This window comes from Octodon degus, unplaced genomic scaffold (genome assembly GCF_000260255.1).
Source record: "Octodon degus isolate 3935 unplaced genomic scaffold, OctDeg1.0 scaffold00020, whole genome shotgun sequence".
In the NCBI taxonomy this organism is placed as follows: Eukaryota; Metazoa; Chordata; class Mammalia; order Rodentia; family Octodontidae; genus Octodon; species Octodon degus.
Window position 1 is genome coordinate 1663488 of NW_004524596.1, and position 23350 is coordinate 1686837.

Sequence of the window (23350 nt, forward strand, 5' to 3'; positions counted from 1 at the left end):
TCTGACACCAAGCCCCCAGTTTCCCTAGCGGTGGAGCACTGTTTGGGGGAATAGTTGCTGATGGAAACAGGGCTGGAGGAATAAATCGCAGCGCTTGTCATCAGTTTTGAGCATTAAAGCGCAGTGTAAAGTAGAGCTCTGGCTCTGGAGCAGGCCTTCACACTTCTGGTCCAGTAGGTCATGGGCATTAATTCTTGCTAATGCAGCAGCTCTATCCAAGAACGCTGGTTGGCGGAGGAGGTGGGCAGGGCTCCCTGAATGGTGTTTTCCACAGTTTAGTGGCAGCCCAAAGGTTGGTACCACATGCAGGGGAAATGAGTGGAGGGTGAAGGATTGTGGCAGGGTGTCTTTCCAGGAGAAGTGCATACTTCTGGCCTCAGCTAAGGTCATGTTGGCCAAGTGGCAGGCTGAATTAGGAGAACATTTGAGGTTGCCTGTGGTGGCACTGCACATGTGACAGCAGACAGGCTTGGGCCAGTGGTCGTGGAGTAACACGCCGCCCCCACCCCCATAATTCTAGATGCCTCCTCTCCCTCTCTGCCTGCTTTGACAGTGTCCTCTGATCTTGTCCCCTCCTAAAATGGCTTTGGGAGAATCCTCAGATTTGATTTCTTCAATGCCATGTCGTACAAGTCCCCGAAAGATGTTAGGAAAACTGACTCAAGAAAAAGCCCCGTGATGTGGACATAGCATACAGCTGGGCGGTGGGGACCTTGTTTGATCTTGCGGGGACGTCTCAGTGCTATGCTGAAGGGAATCAATTAGTAGAGTGTTGAGATTGTTGGTGGATATGCACTGTATTGGAACATGAATTCCTGTAGCTTAGGTTGTCCGTGTCTCAGCTCCAGGGACAATGACAGATTGTCATATGAGAGGTGGTGCCAGGTACTGTACAAAATGCTTCCTACTAGGATATTTAGTTCTCCAAGCCACCTCTTGTGTAGTTACCTCCTTTTTCCAGAGGAGCTAAGGCCCAGAACAGTTAGGTTACCTGTGCCACGGGGGCCACCCATTAAGGCACACAGTCAGATGCAGGGATCCTGGTCTATGCCTATGTTAGAAACACTTCCTTCTTCAACGAGACCTCTTTCTCCCCATGGTCTCAGAACACACTTTAAATAAACGGTATTCCCTAGGTTATAAGGTAACGAGTTCGAGAGTTAAAGCCAAGATTCTTACATTTCCTTACGGTGTTCACTACAATTTTTGAGCTAACAATGTTTGCTGAATTAGTCATTGCATCAAATCTGTATCACAAGACCTTATTGGAGGGCATAATATTTGATTAATGAATCAGAGGGTCAGCAGTTCTTGGTAAATAAAACTGTTGGTGATACTTATTAATTGTAAATGAATTTAGTGCATTAATTTATTGGTATTCTTTAAAGAATAAGTTTAGATTTTCTGGAAAACAGACAAATTATAAAATACAGGGTTCCATTATCTCAGGGAAATAATCATTTGATCTGCAGATGAAAGAAAATTCAAAACGTTTGAACAATAGAATAAAAATATTCATGGAACCTAGTGTCTGTAGTTACATTAAAATAATTACATTTGTTATCAGTAAATTGTTAAAATAGACCTAGAATTGTTTTATAGCTTTGAAGTTTAGGGATTTTTTTTAACAGGACAACGCTATATTAGAAGAGCGCCACCTGTTGGTTATAAGATGTACTACAGGATAGGCATCAACCTCTGAAGCATTCTCAATCAATGAGTTCAGATACAGAAAGCTAAGAGTGGGCTTTAAAAAAATGTCCCAAAGGAAGTACAAGTGGCACAATATCGAGGTATGTCCCCCTACTATAAACATGCTGTGGAAAATACTATATAATCCTTTTAAGACATGAGGCATGTCTATCCTAAAATAGAATGATGTCTAAGCTACATTTTAAAAAACAGAACAAGATTTAATAAACCTTCCTTCATTTTCTACACAAGTGTTGTGAACAGCCAGCTAGGTTAATGACTGATGATGAAGCCCCAACTGCTAGAAAGAACAAGAAAGACATCAGAGGAGCCAGCCAAATAGCTCAGTGGATTAAAGCGCCTGCAAGCAGGCTCAGGGGCAGGTGTTCGATCTCCAGGCCTGCCATGTCAGCCCCACCCCCGGGGCACACTGAGAGGCAATTGAGTCTGGACATGGTGGCGCACACCTGTGATCCCAGCTCTTGGGAAGCTGTAAACAGACGGATCACTACGAGTCCAATCTAGGAGTGAGACCCTGAACACCCTGTAGACCCTTCCCTAAAATACAAAGAAAAAAGAAAAAAAAAGAGAGACAGACATTAGACAGCGTGGCTCTCTTCCCAGCCTTGCTCCTGGTCGTGGGCTGCCTGCAGCCCCGTCCCTCTGCACCTTGTTTTCCTTGTGGGAATTAAGAGAAAGCTCTAAGAGTACACTGAGGGCTGGGCTTCTGTGTAGGTCACCCGTCACTGTCCTCATGTAAGTGACTACATAATAAAAGAATGAATAGATATGTTTAAGGTCTCCTAAAAGCACAAGAGTATAAGGACATATTCTGAATTGCATTTAGCATCTATTAGAGAAGTGGGTGTGTTACTTCCTCTACTATAGCTTAGACTATGCTATAGGGGAATGAACACTATTTGTAAGAGTCTTACTCTAGTTAATACTAAAAAATGATTCTTATTGCATATGTTATGTACATCTTGCATTTTACAATAGGCAAAATCTAAATTATATCTTATTTTAAATTATTTACATATTCCTTCCTTGATTTCATTATCTACTGAACATCTACATACTACACAAAGACTTCGGGAACAGAAGTTTTTATTTATAATGGAAAATATCAGAATTAGGATATCCTAAATATTATGTCACTTAAATGTTCATGATATGCTTATTTGATCCACCATTTGTTACAACCAAATGTTTTACTACATCTTAAAAGCTATTCTAACCTAGTTTTTTTCACGTAGTTTTGCAAAACTGAAAGAATTTGGAATATGCCTTAACATAGTTGCACTAGTGATTTTTTCCAACTCTATGCACAGCTCTTACGCATGCCCAAAGACCTCAGGGTAAGAATTTTCATAATAGACTTGGAGGTGTGAAGGAAGACAGGGATGGGACTCATGAGCTAACCTTGAAAAAATATGGTCACTAGGTGGATAGTTGCAAAAACCCTTTTAGCAATCAGGGTTTAGGGGCTTTTCTAAGAAGCATGTTTCCAAAGAATGTTAGTAACAACTGGAACATCCTGCCTGCAAGATTGAAGAATGGTCACCGCCTTTGGTGCAGGCATCCAGAGACCTTGATTTGCCTCTGGCATGCCTCCTGCCCCTTGCACTGGACCAGTTACTTAGATCTCCGTTATCCAAATTTGAGGCCTCTTTGTGAGGCTGCAATCATGAATACTGTCTCAGTATGAGAGCATTTATCCTTTTGATCATACAGCTGAAGCATTATGACTCAAGGCCGGGTGGCTGGGAACCAACTGTAATGGAAAATTAAAATTAAGAAAAGTCCTAAGTTGATTGGTCACCATGTCTGCAGACTGTGGGCATTTGGGTCTGTTCTAAACAGGCAAGCGACGTAGCCCTTTGCAGCTGAGTTTTGGTTATCCATAGAAATAGACTGAAATTGGATACCATATGGAATAGACAGTATGCAGTTTATATTGTTTTTCATTGAAAAGATTATTTTAAAAACTTCCTCTTACCCCTCCCAGAGGAGGCATGAAAATCCTTTTCCTTCTGTAAAGGGATCATTGCAAAATAAAATTCGGTAGTGAGTATCACATATAACTTTGATATAACATGAGCCTGCTGACCCTTGTTCCCGCCTCTGTAAAGTGTCATGGCTGCTGGAAGGTTAAATGCAGGTAAGAGGTTGGCTCACAGCTAATCCTGCCAAGTGTGAGAGATGCCGGGAAATACCAAGCTAATCCGTGGTGGCCTGCGTGGCCGCCGTGTTATGCAGGACTGGGGGCTGTCCAACGCCAAGGATTGGGCTCAGGACCTTGTGCTTGCCAGGCAGGCACTCAAGCCTTTGAACTGTCCCCCTGGTGATGGGGGTTCTATCTGGAAGGAGGCAAAGAGGCAGGCACAATGTGAGACGGAGGGTGCTCTGGCTGTGGGGGGTGGGGGGCAGCCCAGAGCGTGGGTGGAGCTGTGCGGAGTGTGGCAGGAGTGTCCTGTCCATGGCTCCTCTGCGCGCCGAATGGCATTGTCTGAGGGAGGTCTTGATGTGTTTGAACGAATGCTTGGTGCATTCAGCTTGTGAATTTTAAAACCTAGATTTTGAAGAGATTAAATTTGCATTTTGGCATCGTAAATGCACTAATGTTTTACAAAATCAACCGATTTTTTGATTGTTTATAGCTCAGAGAAGAGATTAAAGTTAATCCTGTATATATTTTTTTGCCTCCATAAACACTTTCATGTTCATTTTCATGCACATTAGATTCTCTCTCCGCTCTGTGGCTGCACAGACACACACAGCCCTAACAAGCACTCTCTTCTTGCCCATTTAAATAGCTTTTATGAATCTAACAAATCAAACTTAAATACAGCCAATCACCTGCCCTCAAAAATTTAAATACTGTTTACCAACCTAATCTAATTTTACAAATTCTCATTCATCTCAAGAACCTAATTCTGTAAACAGTTACACTTGAAATTGAAACCACTTTTCAATGACCTGATCCTCTTCAATGTGCTAGACATCGCAAGAAGAAAGAAACCGCTCAGAAGTGTTTCACCGGAAAGTTAATATTCTAACCTTAGTTGTCTTTCTTGTTTCTGGAGTGGAATTGCCACCATAGGCCAGCAGAGGTTCTTGGGTGGAGGAACTCAGGATGATTCAGTTATGCTCTGGGCCACCAAGTGGGTGCAGAGCCCCTCCCTCTTCTGTTCCCAGGGCCCCCAGTGGCAGTCATGGGTACTGTTTATGGCCAGCAGGGTCTTTTCTCCAACTCCCAGGCCCTCCTCCAGTGTTTGGTCGAGTGCAGGGCTCCCAGCAGGACAGGACCCTTGTAGCCCCACAGGGGTCTGTTACTGAGCCCTAAAAGAGAAGCTTGTCTTAGAAAGGGGCTGGGTGACAGGACACAATGCCATGTGGGGACAGTGGGGAAGAGGGACAGCACTGGAGGTGAACCTGAAAGGCGCTGGGGCTTTTTCTTTCTTTCACTTGTAAACTGTGTTTTGGCCAATGAATCAGAGGAGAGAAAGCAGTGGACAAGGAAGTCACGTTCTGGTTAGGATCACATCGTAGCCACTGAGGAAAAAAACATATTGGAGAAGAGCAGACAGGGCTGCCTCAGAGGGCAAGGTTACTCTAAGGAAACCAGCGACCAGGGCAATGCGCGCCTCCCGCTCTTGCCCTGTGTGGAGGATGGAGCTGAGGAGGTGTCCTGGAGCAAGCTGTAGTCCCCAAGTCCCGGGCAGCCCATCAGCAACCTGGAAAGAGGGGCAGGGCACGGACTGAGCAAACTGTTGTAGACGGGTCAGAGCCATTTCCCAGCAGCAGTCGTGGGATGGTGCAGCATGCGAGGAGTTTGCCTGTCAGGGCACTCGTGGGTCACAGGAGCACTTCTGAAGCGGTCGCTGTCACACTGCTGGGACTTGGGAGTCTGTTGCATTTATTTTCCGAAGCACTATGCTGCAGGGAAGCAGCGGGGAAGCATTTGCCCACCATCTGCTGCAGGAACAATCTGGATAGAAAAGAATTCAATTAGTCTCGCTGATGTCACATTTGGATCAAATTTAAGGCCTAAAAGAGGAAATTAAGATAGACATACAAGATAGTATGATCACAAAACAATAACACGTATATTTTTAATTACCATGAAATCTAATTACCCCCAAAGCTAACAGCTTTAGCAGGTTAAGCTGTTTCCTTTGATATGAGAGGTTATGAATAGGCATTCTATTTTCTAGAAATGCCCTTACAGTGTTATCTTGTACAGTACTAAACACTTGCGACATTAGTATATTTTACTTTCACATATTTTAAATAGAATTCACTGGGTTTTTCCTTTTGATAATAGCGTGAAGTAGGATGAGCGTCACTGGGAAAGCATCACCGCACGTAGTACTTTCAAGTCCTGCTCTGTTTTGAGCTCTGGAGCCAAATGTCTTCCTCTGCGGCCCCCTCGTTAGCCTCTTCTAGGACAGCTCCAGGTAAGGCACAACCATTGCCTGCCTGCCTGCCTGCCTGCCTGCTTGTGGCCCGAGCAGGCTGCCTAGCAAAGCAGGGCGAGGAGGTTTCTCTACTCCTTCCTGCAGCAGACCCCTCGCTCCCCTCACGACTGGAGAAAAGCACCCAGGAAGTACTCACAAAGCAGCTAAGTTCTTGCATTCACGTGAACTTGCAGGGTCCAGAAACTGGAAAGGTGACTTTTGCTCAGCACAAGTGGCCAGTTCCTTAAGAAGGATGTGAATTACCTAAAGATTAGCTCACTGGGACGATGCCTGACCCACTGAAGCCTTGCTCCGCTTCAGGTCCTCGGGGACAGGCAGAGCAGTTATGAACAGTTGTGCTGTCACACGCTGCTCCCCTGATAGAAGGCACCATTCATGGGGCACTGTGAGCCCCTCCCAAGGGCCGCTGAGGCATCCCCACCAGGTGTAGCGCTGCTCCTGCCATGGAGACAGTGGACAGAACCGAGGGGGAGGGCAGTGGCAGCCCAGAGGAGGGTGAATAGCGTGTGTGAGGGAGCCGTGACATGAGGCCAGTTCTTAGCCAGTACCGGTTCTTCTGCTCATAGTGCTATTTCCCATAGCTGAGTGAGCTCCTTGTCATGGACAGTAACGTGGACTCCGCTTGGTGTGTTTCCCTCTTACCTTCTTAGAATTTGTGCTTCAAATACCGGTAGTGAGTGCGCCGCCGGTAGAGCTTTGTTATTTCAGAGCCTTGAGATCTGTACTTGCGGAGAGTGATCAGAAGAGACTTGGACGCATGTTAGCAGAGCTTTCTGTACTGTACAACTTTTTAAAGTAACCAAGGTTAAGGCCCAGTGAGCTAGCTCAGTGGACTAAGCGCCTGCTTAGGCAAGCGCAAGGACAGAGGTCTGATCCCTGGTACTGCATATTGCACCGGTCCCGACCCCAGGTGCGCTGTGCCGGCCACCTAGATAGGACGAGATGGGCACGCCTGTAATCCCAGCAATGGGGAGGTTGAAGACAGGAGGATCTTTACAAGTCTAAGCTGCATTGAAAAAATAGTAATAATAAGGTTAAAATGTACTTTACCTCTTAATTCCTTTGCTTGATCCACTTTCCCTTTCCTCCTTCCCCCTTCATCCATATCATTAGCAATATTATTATGTGCATGGACCCATTCCTTACAAGGAATATAAACACTATGATCTATAAACATATCCCAATAAAAAGGAAAAAAATTAAATCCAGGAAAGTATATCCTTTACAATATATCTGTATAACTTTTTTGTTAAAACTGAAGATTTAACCTCAAAGGTTAACTTTTTGACGATTTGACTTTTGCAGTACAATTACCCTTCTCCAAACCTGTTTCTTTGGTGGGAGGGTGTGGGCTCGGGAGGGTAGCCTGTCCTAACCTATATAGTGTTAATGTCCTTGGTGACCTTGGACAGCTAGGTGGGCAGCACCTGAAGGGTATAGTGCCACCTAGTGGTCAGTGACTCATACTGCAGTCTCAAGACCTTCCCTCTTCCAGCCCAATAGTACTAATACTTTTAGAATCATAGGATTTGAAAGCCTAAGGAGGGACTTCTAAACTTGTTTCCTCATCTTACAGTTAAAAATAAAAGTTAGATGAATTCCAGATCTAACACACAAAAATCACATTTTCCCTTATATATGTTTTTTGTCATGACTGCTCAGATTGTCACTTTAAAGAGCAGGAAAAGGAAAGAGAAACAGTTTCCCTGCCCTCTGTCCCCTGTCCCCTCTGTTGTTCAGTTGTATCTCCTGGCACATACTAGAGGCCACCACATCCCTAATTCTGAGATGTCCTCGACTGTAAGACTTAGTGCTGTATCCCCAGAGTCCTGGATGTGCAGGAAACCATTTGTGTGCATCTCAAGAAATTCATGAATTACCAGTCAGGACTTTAAAGCTGTCCTTGTGGTCTAACGTAGCACAGCGGCAAGAATGCAAACGTTTGGCTCTAGGTTTGCAAAGGGAGGACACAAGAGAAGCACCTGTGTACCTGCCAAGCCTCTCTCGTCACGGCCTGGCTAACTCGGGGGCCGTCTGATGGGAACCACGCGGCACTGAAGTCCAAGGTGCTGCGAGGGGAGAGCTTGACTTGGACGTGGCCCTGGGCTCCCACAGAATGTGAACCCTGCTGAGACTTTAGACTTCATTAATTCCCCGTCCTCCCTAAGGATAATTTAAGTGAACACTAAGCAATTTGATCTCTTTCACCTAATAAATTGAGCAAATTCAATAAACATAAATCTTGCTGATGATGGCGCTGACCCTTGTGGAGCTGAGCTCACCGGCACCCGCGGTTCTGGCTCTCCCTGGGGATGGAGGCCCAGGTGCTCGTGGCCGACCGAGGCGCCTTCCTGATGCTGAGGGTCTGCGGGGTGCAGCTAGCAATTTCTGAGAGTGTTAGAAGGACAGCTGTGGGGAGAAGGAGTATGATTTGGCACATAGACCCCTGTAGGTTCAAGTCCCTTCCCTGACTTGGGTTATGCCATAAACCTCCGTGTTCTGATGGGAAACAAAAGGAGCTAACAAGGATTTCTGGGGTGGTTCTGTGATTAAATCCAAGTGTGAAGAAAAGTACGCAGAGCCTCGCACACAGCATGACTAAAGACGTCCAGGAAGATCTGCGGAAGCTTCGCTGTGGAAGTGGGTGCCAGAGAAAGAAAAGGCCAGAGAGCTGGTCACACCCAGGAGGTGCTGCACGGCCTCATGGGAGTGCCCTTCACCCTTCCACTCTCCCAGCCTGCACCCCATCCGTGCTGTTCTCAGCCTCCAGCTGAATGTGTGAATCTGTCAGCTTGGTAGTCATTGAAGTCAGTGAATGGGTCCCTTTTAATGAAGTTAGCCGGCCAGATAGTTCAGTGGACTAAAGCATCTGCTTAGGCGGAGTGCAGCAGCTGCGGTTCGATCCCAGGTGTGCTGTGCTGATCCCACCCCCGGGGTGTGCTGAGATGGTGATTGAGACTAGGCTTGGTGGTATGCGCCTGTAATCCCAGCTCTTGGGAGGCTGAACACAGGAGGATCACTACAAGTCTGAGCTGCATAGTGAGACCCTGTACTAAATACATAAAAATAGTTAAAGCAAGGAGAACCATAATCCTGTTTAGAAATGGAGGATATAAAGCTCAGAGAAACATGCCCTGACCAAGGAACTAGGAAGCAGAAAACCTCAGGGTAGAGCCCAAGTTGTTGGATTCCAAATCTTTTCTCTTTGTGGCATGTACATTTTCTGTTCTGACTCCACGCATTTTAATTTCAGGGAAGCAGGGGCTCTGTCTCTTCTGCAGGGACTTTATTTTCTGAAAGAGCGTAGCACGGGTGACCATCAGATGTCCAGTTCCCCCGCGCTGTGTCAGGGTCACCCTAGACTCTCTGTCACCTTCTTTGCCTAGTACTGGATACACAGACTACTCTGTAAACACTATATTTCTTAAGGTCAAAGCTTTTTCTAAGTACAGTTTAAGAAAAGTGCCTATGGCCACACTTGCTCAGCCCTGGATGCCCCCGCCATGCTCTGTGTCTTTCTGCCATGTCCTCCTGGGTGTTTTCTGGGACTGCCGTCTGTAATCCATGTTTAAATGTGCAGGAGGCAGGGAGAGATCCATTGGAGGAATTTGAGTAAGATATAATGCATTGTTTTAATTTTATAAAAATCAGTCCTTGTTTCTCCCATATATGTGCTTGAGACTCTATTGAAAATAGCAGCTTTTATCCCCGCCGGATGGAGGCTAAAACGCAGCCTCTTCTCAGAGGGTTTCTCCGAGCAGCTGCCTTTAATCTGCCTCAGATGGAGCAAAACTTCACCTCCCGGTGTGCTCACATGTCAGGGTGGCACTGTGACATGGGGCTGTCCAGGCCAGCCCCACAGATGTGTCTGTCATCAAGAAGGGAGATTTCCTGCCAGGATATTGTCATGTGCTTCCCATCGCTGCTGACAGTGGGGGTCCCAGACCTGCTGGCTCCAGGGGGTAGTTTAAAAGAATTTTTTTTTTTCAGTTTAAAGTGAAAACTCAAAGCAGCAGCATCTGTCGAATGGATCTGCCATGTCAGAGAAGTTAGTGTGATCAGTGGCCTGGATCTGTGTTTTGACCACTTGGTGCTGGTGGCCCACCCCATCGTATGCCTCCTTCTCATCGTGTTTGGGGACGTGAGGAATTGTGGGGAGGGGGCTCTGCAGTGTGGATATTTTCACCTCATGTTCATTTCTCATTTGTGTTCAGCTAGATCCCAAAGGGACACTTTGTACGGGGTCTCAGAAATGATCTTGCCTTGCAAAGTATGGTTCCCAGGAGAAGCCAAGCTGGTCCTTGGCACTGAGCTGCAGACAACGAGGAGATTGTTGACTCCCAACAGTGAAGGGTGGGCAGGAGGAGGAGAGAGACGCTCGAGGTGGAAGACGCATGCTTATGCTCATGTGTTGAGCTGGAGGAAGCAGCAGCTAAGAGCTGCCCATCGGTTCTCCCAGGAAGCTGCGGAAATAGTTCCAGAGTCTTCTGCAGGGCTTTGAACCTGTAGCAGACACCTGTAGCTGTCTCCCCAGCTAGACCCCTGCACTGACCATAGGAATAACCAAGGCAAATCCCTCTGGGCCAGAATGGGTTCTACTTGTGGCCTGGTACTTTCAGAGGTCCCACCAGTGCTAGAAAGGTCCCCTTTCCAAGATCCTGAAGAGGACACTATGGCCAAGACTCAGACTATTCGGTGCTACTCCTTTTTATCCCCTACAAGTTACATAAACCTCTCAGTTTACATAGATGCACTTGGAAGGCTGAGGCAGAAGGATCTCTGAGTTTTAGTCCAACATGAACTATACAGCAAAACTCTATCTCAAAGAAAAAAGGCAGGGGGCTGGGGAGATAGCTCAGTAGAATAAGCGCTTGCCTGGTAAGCACAAGGGCCTGAGTTCAATCCCCAGTTCCAGAAAAAAAAATTATATATATATATATACTATATATAATGTTAATAACTTTCCTTCAGTTTGAACATTAAAATTGCTATTAGTCACCTACTTGGAACCAGATTTTCAAAGACAGAATATTCAGTAGGGACATAGTGATTTCATGTAGAAGGTTATAAGCGGCTTGGTGCTTCAAAATTTATAAACGGTTCCGCAACATTCTCATTTTTCATGCATCTGTAACCCAGAGGCAGACAGTCGTTGTCCGTTTGACAGATGTGGGACCTGAGGTTTGCCCAAAATTGCTAAGCTAGAAAGGAGCACACTTAGGACTCGAGGCCCCACTGCTGTCGCCAAAGCCCACATTCTTTCCATCACGCCACGTCCACTTTGCCCTTGATCTGGGACAAGAACCAGAGCAGGTATGTACAGCAGAGTGGCACCACACGTGGACTGGGACAGACGCACTCTATGCCTAGAAAAATCACTCGGAGTGCACGCCCAGTCGCGAGGGGCTACAACCCCCTTCTAGTATGAGAAAGAGTGAAGCCGAAGTGATGTCTTCACAGCTGACCATGGCAGTCCTGAAGCTTGATGTTTTAATGCAGTAGACAAAGGAATAGAGCTGCAGGGACAGTAAGTTCTAAAATCCAAGAGTAAAAACTGGCGAGTAAAGAAAGGAGAACAAAGACGTACCTGCTCCAGCAGGTGCCACCTTCCGCCTTTCTTGCAGCCTGCGTCAGCTATGAGCTGCCTCTTGGAACCATTTGGTACTTCCCAGAAGGGTTTCTTTCTCCAGGCCTTTGCTTTAACATTAATTTAAAAACTCTTCCGGAACACAATTCCTGTTCACCTTCATAGCTGTATTTGGATGCAGCCTTCCCAGGCTGTTTTGGAACAATGCTCAGAACCCGGAGTCTGTTCCTACGCTTCACTCTCATGCTGAGTCCCTTCCTCCGGCACTGCTCCCCAAAGAGCCGTGGCCCTCTTGCTTCTTGGGTGGGGCAACGAAGGCAGGGCACAGGACTGAGGCCTCACCCTTCCTGTGTCGCTGGACATCCATGAGATCGCAGGTCTCACCCAGGCTTCCTTGCCCGAGCTGCCCAGGTGGACACCCTGTTCTGTTATCTCTGGGTTTAGCTTTGCAAATTATGTGAATTGAGTCCCTTTTACTATCCATTCTCAATGACACTGCAGCTTGAATATAAAATACTAAACAAGTCTCCTCATCAGAGGCACAATAGATGTATATAAAAAGTCCTGAGAAGGAACATCGGCTCTCAAAAACTTGCAAGCATTTGAGTGAATTTGTTCTAGAATGGGAATGCTTAATTCTTTTTCAGAGTCCCACCAGAACCGATGACCATTTGTGCTTCATGGTTTGAAGTTGTACCTTCTTTTTGGCTGATTTTCTTCCAGGTTGAAATTATTCCATAATGAAACCAGTGTTTCTCATGGAATGGTTTCACCAGTGTTGGGGAGTCTTGGGTTTGGGGATTGCTGATGGAGTGCTTCCCCTTAGAGAATTCCAGAAAGGGCAAGCAGAATCCTGAGCTGTTCAGGGGCCCAGGATCTCTTCTGGCCTTATAGCCCCTAGTGCATTTCTCAGAGCGGGTGTGTGGGCGCCTGCCCTTGTGATACCTTACCCTCACTCCCTGGGTAATTTAGAGGATGGATAGAAGTCTTTGGAGCTCACACCGTTGCCTCGTGTTTTGCTTTGTTTTGCATAAGAGGAAAGCTCCAGGAAAGTGTGACCATTGTTTGTGTGTGCCAGGATTGGCCCTCTAGTCCTGGGATTTGCTGCCCTGCCCACCTATTCTGGCAGATTAGTCTATGTGGAAGAAACCCCAGAATTTTCTCTTGTCCACACCTGGGCACTGTATTTCTTCCATATGCACACTCAGCATGCAAAGCTGTCCTTTGTGCAGCTTACCTGAATAACCAGCATGCTGGGTCCTGTCAGGAGGACAACACACTCAGGGGCCAGTCAGCTGTGGGCCCCACCGGTTTAGAATGGGAAGGGGGCCTCAGGAAGTGTCAACTGAAAGTGACTCTGGCTGGGGTACAAGGCAGAAGTGATGGGAATTCCAGGGGAGCTGATCTTGTTGCAGGAGGAACAAAATGTTTCGGGTAAGCACCCCTGTGCTTCATTCCTGACTGCTGCGCACCTGCTTTGAACCTGTCTGGGTGGCTTCTTCTGTGATAGGGACAAATAGGTGACAACAGAGTGTCTTCTCCATGTGTCCCATGCACAGAACACTCTGGACACAGCAAGCAGTGTGTAGCCACTGGCCGCTATTTTTGCTCCCACTTAACTGCGCTTGTCCTCGTTTTTATGACCATCAGCTCTGTCACGCACAGTGACAGAGGACTGCACAGTGACACAATGCTCTAGTCAATGCTTGGGGTGGTGGGGCCTTGGTACCTTCCTCAGAGAACAAGCGTGATCAGTCTAAGTAGGGGAGCCCGTGGCCTCCTGGCTTGCTGCTGTGTCCTTGCTGGGCACCAGCAGCACAAAGTGAAGTGAATTTCTGGCAAGTGAAGTGAATTGCTATCAGTCAGAATGACTGTGTTGTACCCTAAAAATGCTTTATTAAAGATCCGCTGGGTTTGTATAAAGTCATTCTTCCAGCGGACGTGAAGCAGTCTCAAATTTTTTTGTTTCCTTGGGATGTGTTCCAGCGATTGTAGCAGAGCTGGTTTTGGCCTGCAGCATTCCTTGTGCAGGCTGTACAGAGTCCCACAGAAATGTCCTTGGGCCCATGCTGGGATGCTGTGTGCAGGCGGAGGATGGTGCCAGCCTGGCCCAGGAGCTCTGAGCTCTGAGCCATGAGCCCACACCAGCCAGCAGCAGCAGGTCTCATGTCGTGTGTCCTTCCCTTCTCAGATGACTACGCCCAGCTGTGCAACATCCCTGTGACAGGACGCCGGCGGCCCTACGGCCGTGATGCCCTGGTGGACTTCAGTGAGCAGTACTCTCCGGAAGCCGACCCTTACTTCATCCAGGACCGTAAGCAGCCTGCTCACTGTAGCTGACAGCTCCTCAGTGGTTCTCAAGATGAGATTATGGGAATTTGTTCTAGGCGCAGAGTTTTGTAGGTCCTGGCCCAGGCCTGCTGATTAGGACAGCGGGAGAGGGACCTGCAGCCGGAGTTACAAGTGCCTGGGGCTGGCCTTCCACACCCCAGGGCTGAGAACTGCTCCATCATACTGTTAGCCCTGCTGATGGGGACATGGGTCACTTTCTGTAGTGACAGGAACAATCTTGTGGCTGACATAAGGAAACTATTTCTCCCCCTCTGACGCAGTCGTTACTTCAGGGCCAGGGCTCCCCGAGGAGTCTGGGTCTAGGAGATTTTTCTTCATACCAGGAAATGACAACTTTAACTGTGCTGAGCTGCTCTTCACTAGGGTTTCAGAGTGGGAGGGCACGCGGCTCTCAGGGAGAAATGAGTGTTTAGAATCCACTTGTGGGAGGTTATGGAGTAAGAGCTGATGGGTAGCAGCTTTTCCTGGCCTCATGAGAGCTTTCCTGCAGGAGGTGACAGTGTGTGTGTAACTACTGTGGTGTCCCCTCTGGAAGGGAAATGGCCTACTCTGGACAGCCAGTGTGCCCTGCCCAAGGGGACACACACACACACACACACACACACACACACACACACACACACATGGGACTTCAGAGCTTTCACATACAGAATGACTGACTCAGAGCCTGAGAAGTGAGGGGCTCGGGTGAAGTATGAGCAGATGAGAGGCCGTCTCACTTGGCGAGCCGGAGGAGGAGGTGCCAATTCAGGGGCCTGTCCTCCTCACCTGTCGCCACATTCCTAGACATGAAGTCCCGGTGGGCCCACGCTGTTAAAGATGCTGCTGGATCACAACCACAGAGCAGCATTTTCTTCTCTGGGGCCCTGACATGGAGCTAGCCAGATGTGACGGCTGGCCCGCAGCAGCCACCTGGCTGCCTTCCGCTTGAGCGCTGTAAGTGCCGCATCCTGCAGCAAGGACGCCACATGCTTCCCTAAAAGTCCACGGTGTAATATTTGTTGGCTTTGAGCAGCTATGCGCTGTCTGCCTGTTTTAGAATCCTGGTTTTTTGGTGACTCTCCTTGATGTATACAGGAGTTTCAAGTCTTAATTTCTGAGTAAAACATAATTTTACTAGTTACTGAGTCAAAATGATGTTGCCATGATCCATGGACTATTTTCATTTAGAACCTACTTTCTGAAATAAGTACTTTTAAACTTGATTTTGAGTTTCTGCAGTCATTGTCTCAATGGCCTATGATTTTTTTTTTCCCCTTGAAAATTTTGAAAAGGTCCATCGTGGATATTTACTGATTTTTTAGATCACCAGGTTAGGGCTTATGGCCTTGCATAGCGATGGTAATTTGCTGCCCCCTGCAGTTCCACTGGAGAATTGCTGCAGAGGCCAGAGGAGCTAAAAATTCTATTTGGTTTCCTTTGAAGCCCTTGAAGTGTGGTTGCCAGGGCAGAGGAGGGGAAAGGCCCTGTGACAGTGTGTTTGGGTTGTTATGCATTTGTGTGTACAGCTTCCCTCTTCAGACAGAGGACTAAGCACTTTAGATAGCTGATTAAATTGTTTTTCTAATGCTAGATGTCTTCAGACAATTCAGAGGATGCAGAGCTAGAGTCTTAAACTCTAAAACAACCAAGTAAAAATTGATTTCTTTTCTTAAAGCCTTTTTTTCTAAACACAAGTATGAAGTATCTTCTCACTTATGAAGATGCTTTGAAGCTCTGGAACTGCCTTTATGCTTTGACCAGTGTGTAGGCTAATTCCAAAGCCAGAACAAGCGCCGTTTGCAGAAGCAGCTCCCAGCCTCTCCTGTGCCTTGGCGGAAGCCCCTGAGCTCTGGCCATGAATTCCATTGGTTCCATCCTGAGAGATTTTTTAATGTTAACCTTACTGACAGCTCAGGAAATGTGGAATTTTGATGAACATTTTTGCTGAGAGCAAGCCCAAAAACCACCTGGGCATGGTGGCACATGCCTAGAATCCTATCACTCGGGAGGCTGAGGCAGGAGGTTCTCCATGAGGTCAAGGCCATGTGTGATTCTATTATAAAAATGAGAACTCAAAATGTGGGGATAATCCCAACAACAGATAAAACATTGTACTTTATGCTTCATATTGTTCACAGATGTTTTCATATAGAATTCTCACATTTTCAGATATCTAAAATCTATATAAAGCGAACTCTAACCTTAATAGTCAAACAGTGCAGGAGTCTGAAAATTGTAACTTGGCTCCTGCCTTTTCCTTTCCAGGATTTTTAAATAGCTTTGAAGAGTTACAGGCAGAGGAATGTGGCATCCTCAACGGGTGTGAGAACGGCCGGTGTGTGAGGGTCCAGGAAGGTTACACCTGTGACTGCTTTGATGGGTACCACCTGGACATGGCCAGGATGACGTGTGTGGGTAAGAGTGGGGAACACGTGGGACACCCTCCTAAGTGCCCCGGGGAAGAGTAAAGCCAGGAACACACATGTTAAGCTCAGCTGTACTTGACGCTGTCAGACTGTCCACTTCCAGTGGTCAAACCTGTGCTGTTTCCCCACACACACAATTAAAAGTTAAAGCTAGTACCTTGTTTTAAAATCCATAATGTTAGATAAATAGGAAAAGCCGGAATGTCCTAGGTAATTGCTTTAACTTTAAAATTTAGATTTTTTTTTTTTTTTACTGTGGAGCAAATAATGATTTCTCTGAATATTTGAGACAAACATACCAGAGGCCAGACCTCTGGAAGATACACAGCTCCCATAGTGCTCATTTTGGATAAAAGCCCCTCTGATCTTGAGGTGAATGGTATGCACTTATTCCAGCTGTGCTGTGCAATGCATACTCGCCTCTCAGGCCCTGTTGGCCTCTCTGCTGAGATACTGGAGTTTTTTAAAAAGCATTTGTAGGGCCGGCCAGATAGCTTAGTGGATTGAAGTGCCTGCTTAGGCAGATGCAGGGGCTGGGGTTCCATCCCAGGCCACTGGTGCTGGCCCTGCCCCCGCCCCCAGGGCACACTGAGACAGCAATTGAGACTGGGCGTGGTGGCGCACTCCTATAATCCCAGCTCTTGGGAGGCTGTAAACTGGAGGATCACTACAAATCTGGTCTGTGTAGTGAGACCCTGTAGACGCTTACTAACAATACATTTTTAAAAAGTCATGGTAGCTGATCTAGGCAGTGGGGATGGGAGTTAGAGAATGCAGCACGCTGGCCAGGCTGGCTGCTGACCCAAGGTTAGGGTGCGAAGACTGCTCACCTGCACGGCCTGGCTTATTGCAGATGTCAATGAATGCGATGAGTTGAACAACCGGATGTCCCTCTGCAAGAACGCCAAGTGCATCAACACTGAAGGCTCCTACAAATGCCTGTGTCTGCCGGGCTATGTCCCTTCTGACAAGCCCAACTACTGCACTCCATTGAATACTGCCTTGAATTTAGAAAAAGACAGCGACCTGGACTGAGCGCGTCTGCATAGCCGAAGCCCACGTACTCTGCACTGTGTAAAGGGAGAAGACAAAGATTATCCTTGAGACGTCGCACCTAACCCAGAGCGTCGCAGACGTGGCGTCAGCCTGCAGGTGCCTGGCCTCCAGAGACAATGAGAGGATTGAGTAGAGTCTGACTGGTAAAACAGACCAAATGGACAGTTTTCTGAAAACTCAGTATATATAGTCTGTTCATATGTAAAATTCAGTGGACAAGAGGCAGAACAGTGCTGTTATTTTAAACAGAAGGCTGTATTATTATGTTTTGGGTTGTTTTGTTTTTTTTTTACTATTGCTTAAATTTGGCATTTAAATAGTGGTGGAAATGTTTTATATGATTCTTCTTTCTGGTTGCGCAGTTCTTTGGCTACAGTCTTTCCTTTCTCTTCAGATTGTTATTAAAATCTCAAGTGCAAAAGTCTTTCATTAAATACTGTTAAGCTGTATTATAAATTTTGTGACACGGGATTGTGCTATTCCTGGTCTGGAGCATTTTTAAAATTAAAATTGTCTGTCCTGTGGAGCAGGCAGTGATTTTGTTTCAAAACTTTTATACACATTTGGAGAAAAAGAAACTTTATATTTCCATGTATTGTCTGATGTTCGTGTCCATTCTTAGCCAAGCTGCTAGCAGATGCCAGTTGGATCTTTTTCCTTCACTGAAATGGAAGACTTTATGAGCTTACGCCAGTCTTGTAATTTGTAAAGTAAGCCCAGCAAATTTGAAAAACGATCCCCAAATATTTACTATTGTATGTTAAAGCAAAATAAATCACCATTTTTGTAGAAAAAAAGAAAATTTACCTGAGAGTGATTTTCAGTGTGTACGTACCTACAAGTCGTATCCTACCCAGCTTGCCACCACTCTTTTAACCCCTGGCCCTCTGTAAAGGTAGACTAGTCTGTCATGAGGTGATCCAGACTTCAGTGTTAAGGGCGGGATTGCTTCCCTAAAATTCATGTGTTGAAGTTCTGACGCCTCGTGCTTCAGACAGAATCTAAAGTTACACGAAGTCACTGGGGTGAGCCCTGGTCCAGCATGGCCGGGGTCCTGCAAAGCCAAGATCTGGGCGCAGACAGAGCAAAGGCCGTGTGAAGACAGCCGGGGAGGATGCCTTCTGCCCGCAAGCGAGACAGGCCTGGAGGGTAAAGAAACGAAGACGAGGAAGAAATCAACCCTGCAAAACCCTTGATCTTGAATGTTTAGCTTCCAAAATTATAAGGAAATAAAGTTCTGTTGTTTAAATCACCTGCTCTGTGGTACTTTCTTATGGCAATCTGAGAAAATGAACCCCGATGGGTGTCACAGGAATACTGAGCAGTAGCTTCTGCGGTTCCATCCCAGCCTCCTCACCGCGCATCCACAGCAAGGCAGCTGTTTCATAACTTCAAATGAAATTCAAAATCCACTTTTATTAATCAGGTATCTGAATTAAAAAAGCTATATACAGTCTAGGCATGCCCAACAGAAAGATGTCCCCACTTAATGTTTCCCTGGAAGGCCAGCCTCTTGAGGCAAAGGGAAAATAAGGTTTCAGATAAAACTGCAAATTAGCCGGCCTGAGGAGGAGGGAAGATTATCCTGGATTTCCTGGCTGCATCTGACATAATCACAAGGGTCTTTACAAAGAGGAGCTCAAAAGTGTAAGAGGAGAATTGGTACATATGGAAGAAGTCAGAGACAATGGAAAGGTTTTCAGTGGCCACAGCTTGCTTCAAAGAGAGTGCAAGTAGGGGACCTGAGCCAAGGGAAAGCATCAGTGAAATGGAGGCTAAAGAATTCAATACAAATAATTAATGAATCATAGAGCTGCTTATTTGAAAGAATAAATAAAATAGGCAACCCTTACCCAAACTTACCAAAAAAAGAAAAAAACAAATAATGCATTAGAAATGGAACTGGTAAGATAACACCACTGAAATCTTGGAAATTATCAGCGACTACTTTACAAACATAAATTCTAAATATTTGGAGAACTCAGAAGTAGAGAGATTCCTAGATACATATAAATTACCAAAACTGAAAAAGACTTAAAAACTTTTTTCATTTTTGGGTGAGGGCCTCACTACGCAGTTCAGGCTTGCCTTGAACTCACTTTGGAGCCCAAGCTGCCCTCAAACTCAGTGATGCGCCTGCCTCAGCCTCCCAAGTGTTGGGATTACAGGCATATGCCATCACACCCAGCTAAGACTTAAAAATCTTGAATAATCCAACAGCAGGCAATGAGATTGAAAAAAATAGTAATAATGCTATCAACTAATACCAGGACCTGAAGGAGTCAAAGCCAAATTCTACAAGAACTTAAAGGAAGATTTAACATCAGTATTCCTTAAACTTTTCAATGAAATTGAGAGGGAAGGGGATACCTCCAAAATCATTCTCAGAAGTTAACATCATCCTGGTAAAGATCTAACCCCCCACAAAATAGAACAATAGTTCAGTTTCTCTAATGAATATAAATGCAAAAATCCTTACAATATTGGCAAACTGAATGTCACAAATTATCCAAATGATCATGAACCATGACCAGTTAGTCTTTCATCCATGGATAGAAGAATGGTTCAACAGTCACAATAAATGTAATTCATCACATGAACAGAAGCAAAAACAAATCCCATTATCTCAATATATGCCAAAAACCCTTGGCCGAATCCAACATCCACTCATGATATAAAAAAATTCTTAAAAAAAGGAAAGACCTAACATGATGAAAAAACAAAACAAAAACATAAAAATGACAACAGTTATAACCAGTCCACTGCCAAAATCATATCAAATGGCAAAAAGTTGAAGGCCTTTGTCTAAAATCAAGAACAAGACAAATATTTCCATTTGCCGCTACTGTTCAGTATACTCTTCAAAACATTGACCAGGGGAATCAGGTAAGAGAAAACAATCAAAAGGATACTACAGGAAAGGATGAAGTCAAAGTACTATTTGCAGATGACATGGTCCTTTACTTATAAGATCCAAAAATCCCACCAAAAGACTTCTAGAGTTGATAACAAAATTCAGCAATGTAGCAGAAACAAAAACACAAATGTCAGTAGTAGTCCTATACAGCTATAACAAACTCACAAATGAGTTAGGACAACAATACCATGCACAATAGCACCAAGAAAAATTTCAATACGTAGCTGTTAACCCAATAAGGAAGTGAAAGACCAGAAAGCAGTGAAAGCTACATCAGACTAGAAAAGGCAATTTAGAAGGAGGAAAATCAGAAATGGGGGGAAACTTTGCTGTTCCTAGCTAGGGAAAAACAATATAATCAAAATAGCAATACTTCCAAAACTGATATACAGGATTAATAGAATCTTAATCAAAATACCAACATCATTTCCTGCAGTGCTAGAGAAAATTTATATGGAATCAGAAGAGACCCAGAATAGCAAAAGCAATCATAACCCATACAAAAGCAAAGCGGGTAGAATCACAATCCCCAACCTGAAGATACATTATAAAGTTACAGTGATTAAAACAGAACGGCACTGGCACAAAAACAGATATGTAGATCACTGGGACAGAACAGAAGTAAAAATGACCACAGATACTTGATCCTTGACAAAGGAGTGAAAAACATAGACTGGAAGAGAGGCAGCCTCTTTAATAGTGCTAGGAAAATTGAATATTCATAGGCAGAAGATTGAGGCTACACACACACAAAGAAGATTGAGGCTAGACCTTTATATATCATCACATACTAAACTGACATCAAAACAGATCAAAGACCTAAACATTAAAATATGAACGCTTAATTTCCTAGAGTAAAATAGGTACAACTCTTAAAAACATAGGTGTAGGCAAGGAGTTTCTGAACAGAAAGCCACTGGCACAAGCAATGAGATCATGTCAACATTTTGAAAATTTCTACCTAGCAAAGGTACCAACCAATAGAGTGAAGAGGCCATCTACGGAATGGGGAAAAAATTTCCACCTATTCCTCAGGAAGAGGATTAATATCAAGAATATAGAAAGAACATAAAGAAATTCTGTTTTTTAAAAAACATATTTAGTACAGGGTCTACAGGGTCTCATTACACAGATCAGACTGGTAGTGATCCTCTTGTTTTCAGCCTCCCAAGCACTGGGATCACTGGTGTGTGCCACCACACCCAGTCTCAGTTGCTGTCCCAGGGCACCCTGCAGGCGAGGCCAGCATGGCATGCTGGGGATCAAACCCTGGTCCCTGTGCCTCTGGCCAGCCCTGAACACAAGGAAATTCTAGCCCCTTTCAAGCCCTCCCAAATAAAAGAATCAAAAGCAGGTAATCAAAATGAAGAGCACTGCAGTAACTAGTTTCAACTTCAACTCCACCATGTTTCCCTTGGCCAAAAATGCCTTCGTTTGTTTTCCAGTTTGAAGCATTCAACAAATGGCAGCCAGGCAGAGCCACGAGAAACATACACCTGCTTTCTATGACAAATATGGTAACACTATATTAGTTGGTGGAGCCACATTCTGTATTGTTGCGTGGACCTACACAGCAACACAAATTGGAATAGAATGGCGCCTTTCCCGTTGGCAGAATCACCCCCAAGGAATGGAGAGATCAGTAATCATGCCAGCTGATCTGAGAGAGCTAAATTATTTCTAAATGAAATCATAATTTATGCCAAGTAAAAGTGCTGTATATCCATTAAAATTGGCCTATTAGGGCTGGGGAGACGGCTCAGTGGAATAAGCGCTTCCCTGGCAAGCACAAGGGCCTGAGTTCAATCCCCAGTTCCACCAAAAAATAAATAAATAAATAAATAAATAAATAAATTGGCTTATTGAAGAAATAAAGTACAATTGAAACCTTAAAAAAAAAGTCAACAACAAAGTGAAGGGACTATGGTATTTATGCATGATGGAATATATGCCACCATATGGAAAGATAATCTGGTGGCATTTGTAGGTAAATGGATTCAACTTGAGAACATAACATTAAGTGAAATAAGTCAGCCATACAATCTCAAGTATCACGTACTTTTTCTTTAATGAGAAACACAACAAAATAGATTAATAGTGGACAGGTGTAAGTGCAAATACTTCCAAATTATAGATTCCATTGTTTTAAAAGCATTTCAATATATATGCTAATTGGTTTCACTTATACTGCTCATTTAGCTTAGTTATTGAGAAAATATTTATGTTGGACCAGGGAGAAAGCTCAGTGGTCTAAGCACCTGCCTGGCAAGCACAAGGATCCAAGTTTGAGCCCCAGTACCACGTGCCAGGTCGAACCTAGAACCACGGCACACTGTGCTGACCACTGAACCCAGGGGTGTTGGCATATGCCTATAATCCCAGCACTGGGGAGGCTGAGACAGGACAATCGCTATGAGTCTGAACTGCATAGAAACCCCTGTACCAAATAAATACATACATACATACTTCAAATAGAATTAAATTTTGTAAAAAGTATTTGTGTTATTGATTCATTTCTATAAGAATATTTTTGGCTTTGAGTAACTGGCTTTGAGTACTTTGAGTAGCAACTTTGAAGATATTTATACACAGTGTAATAACTTGATGTCTTATTTGAGTATAAATTTTTTCATAAAATAAAAAGACACACAAAGACAAAAGTCACAGTGTCATTTCAACAGGCAGAAAGAGCATCCAATATCCATTCATGATAAGAACCCTAAAGAAGACAGAAGTTCTGATAAACAAATGGCCAACATCATACCAAAGAGAAGTTGAAAGATTTCCCTCTAAAATAAGGAAAAAGAAAAATAATGTTAGCTATTACCATCCCTCTTCAATATAATTCTCCAAACAT

The 23350-nt window shown here is 44.9% G+C and overlaps 1 protein-coding gene across 4 annotated transcripts in view; it reads left to right on the forward strand.

Moving 5' to 3' along the window:
- Positions 1-18820, forward strand: part of Ltbp1 (latent transforming growth factor beta binding protein 1) — a 239592-nt gene extending 220772 nt beyond the window's left edge. For all 4 annotated transcript variants that reach the window (XM_004627602.2, XM_023711174.1, XM_023711172.1 and 1 more), the window contains 3 exons: positions 13952-14074; positions 16360-16509; positions 17374-18820. In XM_004627602.2, the coding sequence (XP_004627659.1) occupies positions 13952-14074; positions 16360-16509; positions 17374-17555 (455 nt within the window). In that variant the 3' untranslated portion in view covers positions 17556-18820. The remainder of the gene's footprint in view (positions 1-13951; positions 14075-16359; positions 16510-17373) is intronic.
- Positions 18821-23350: the final 4530 nt, after the last annotated feature.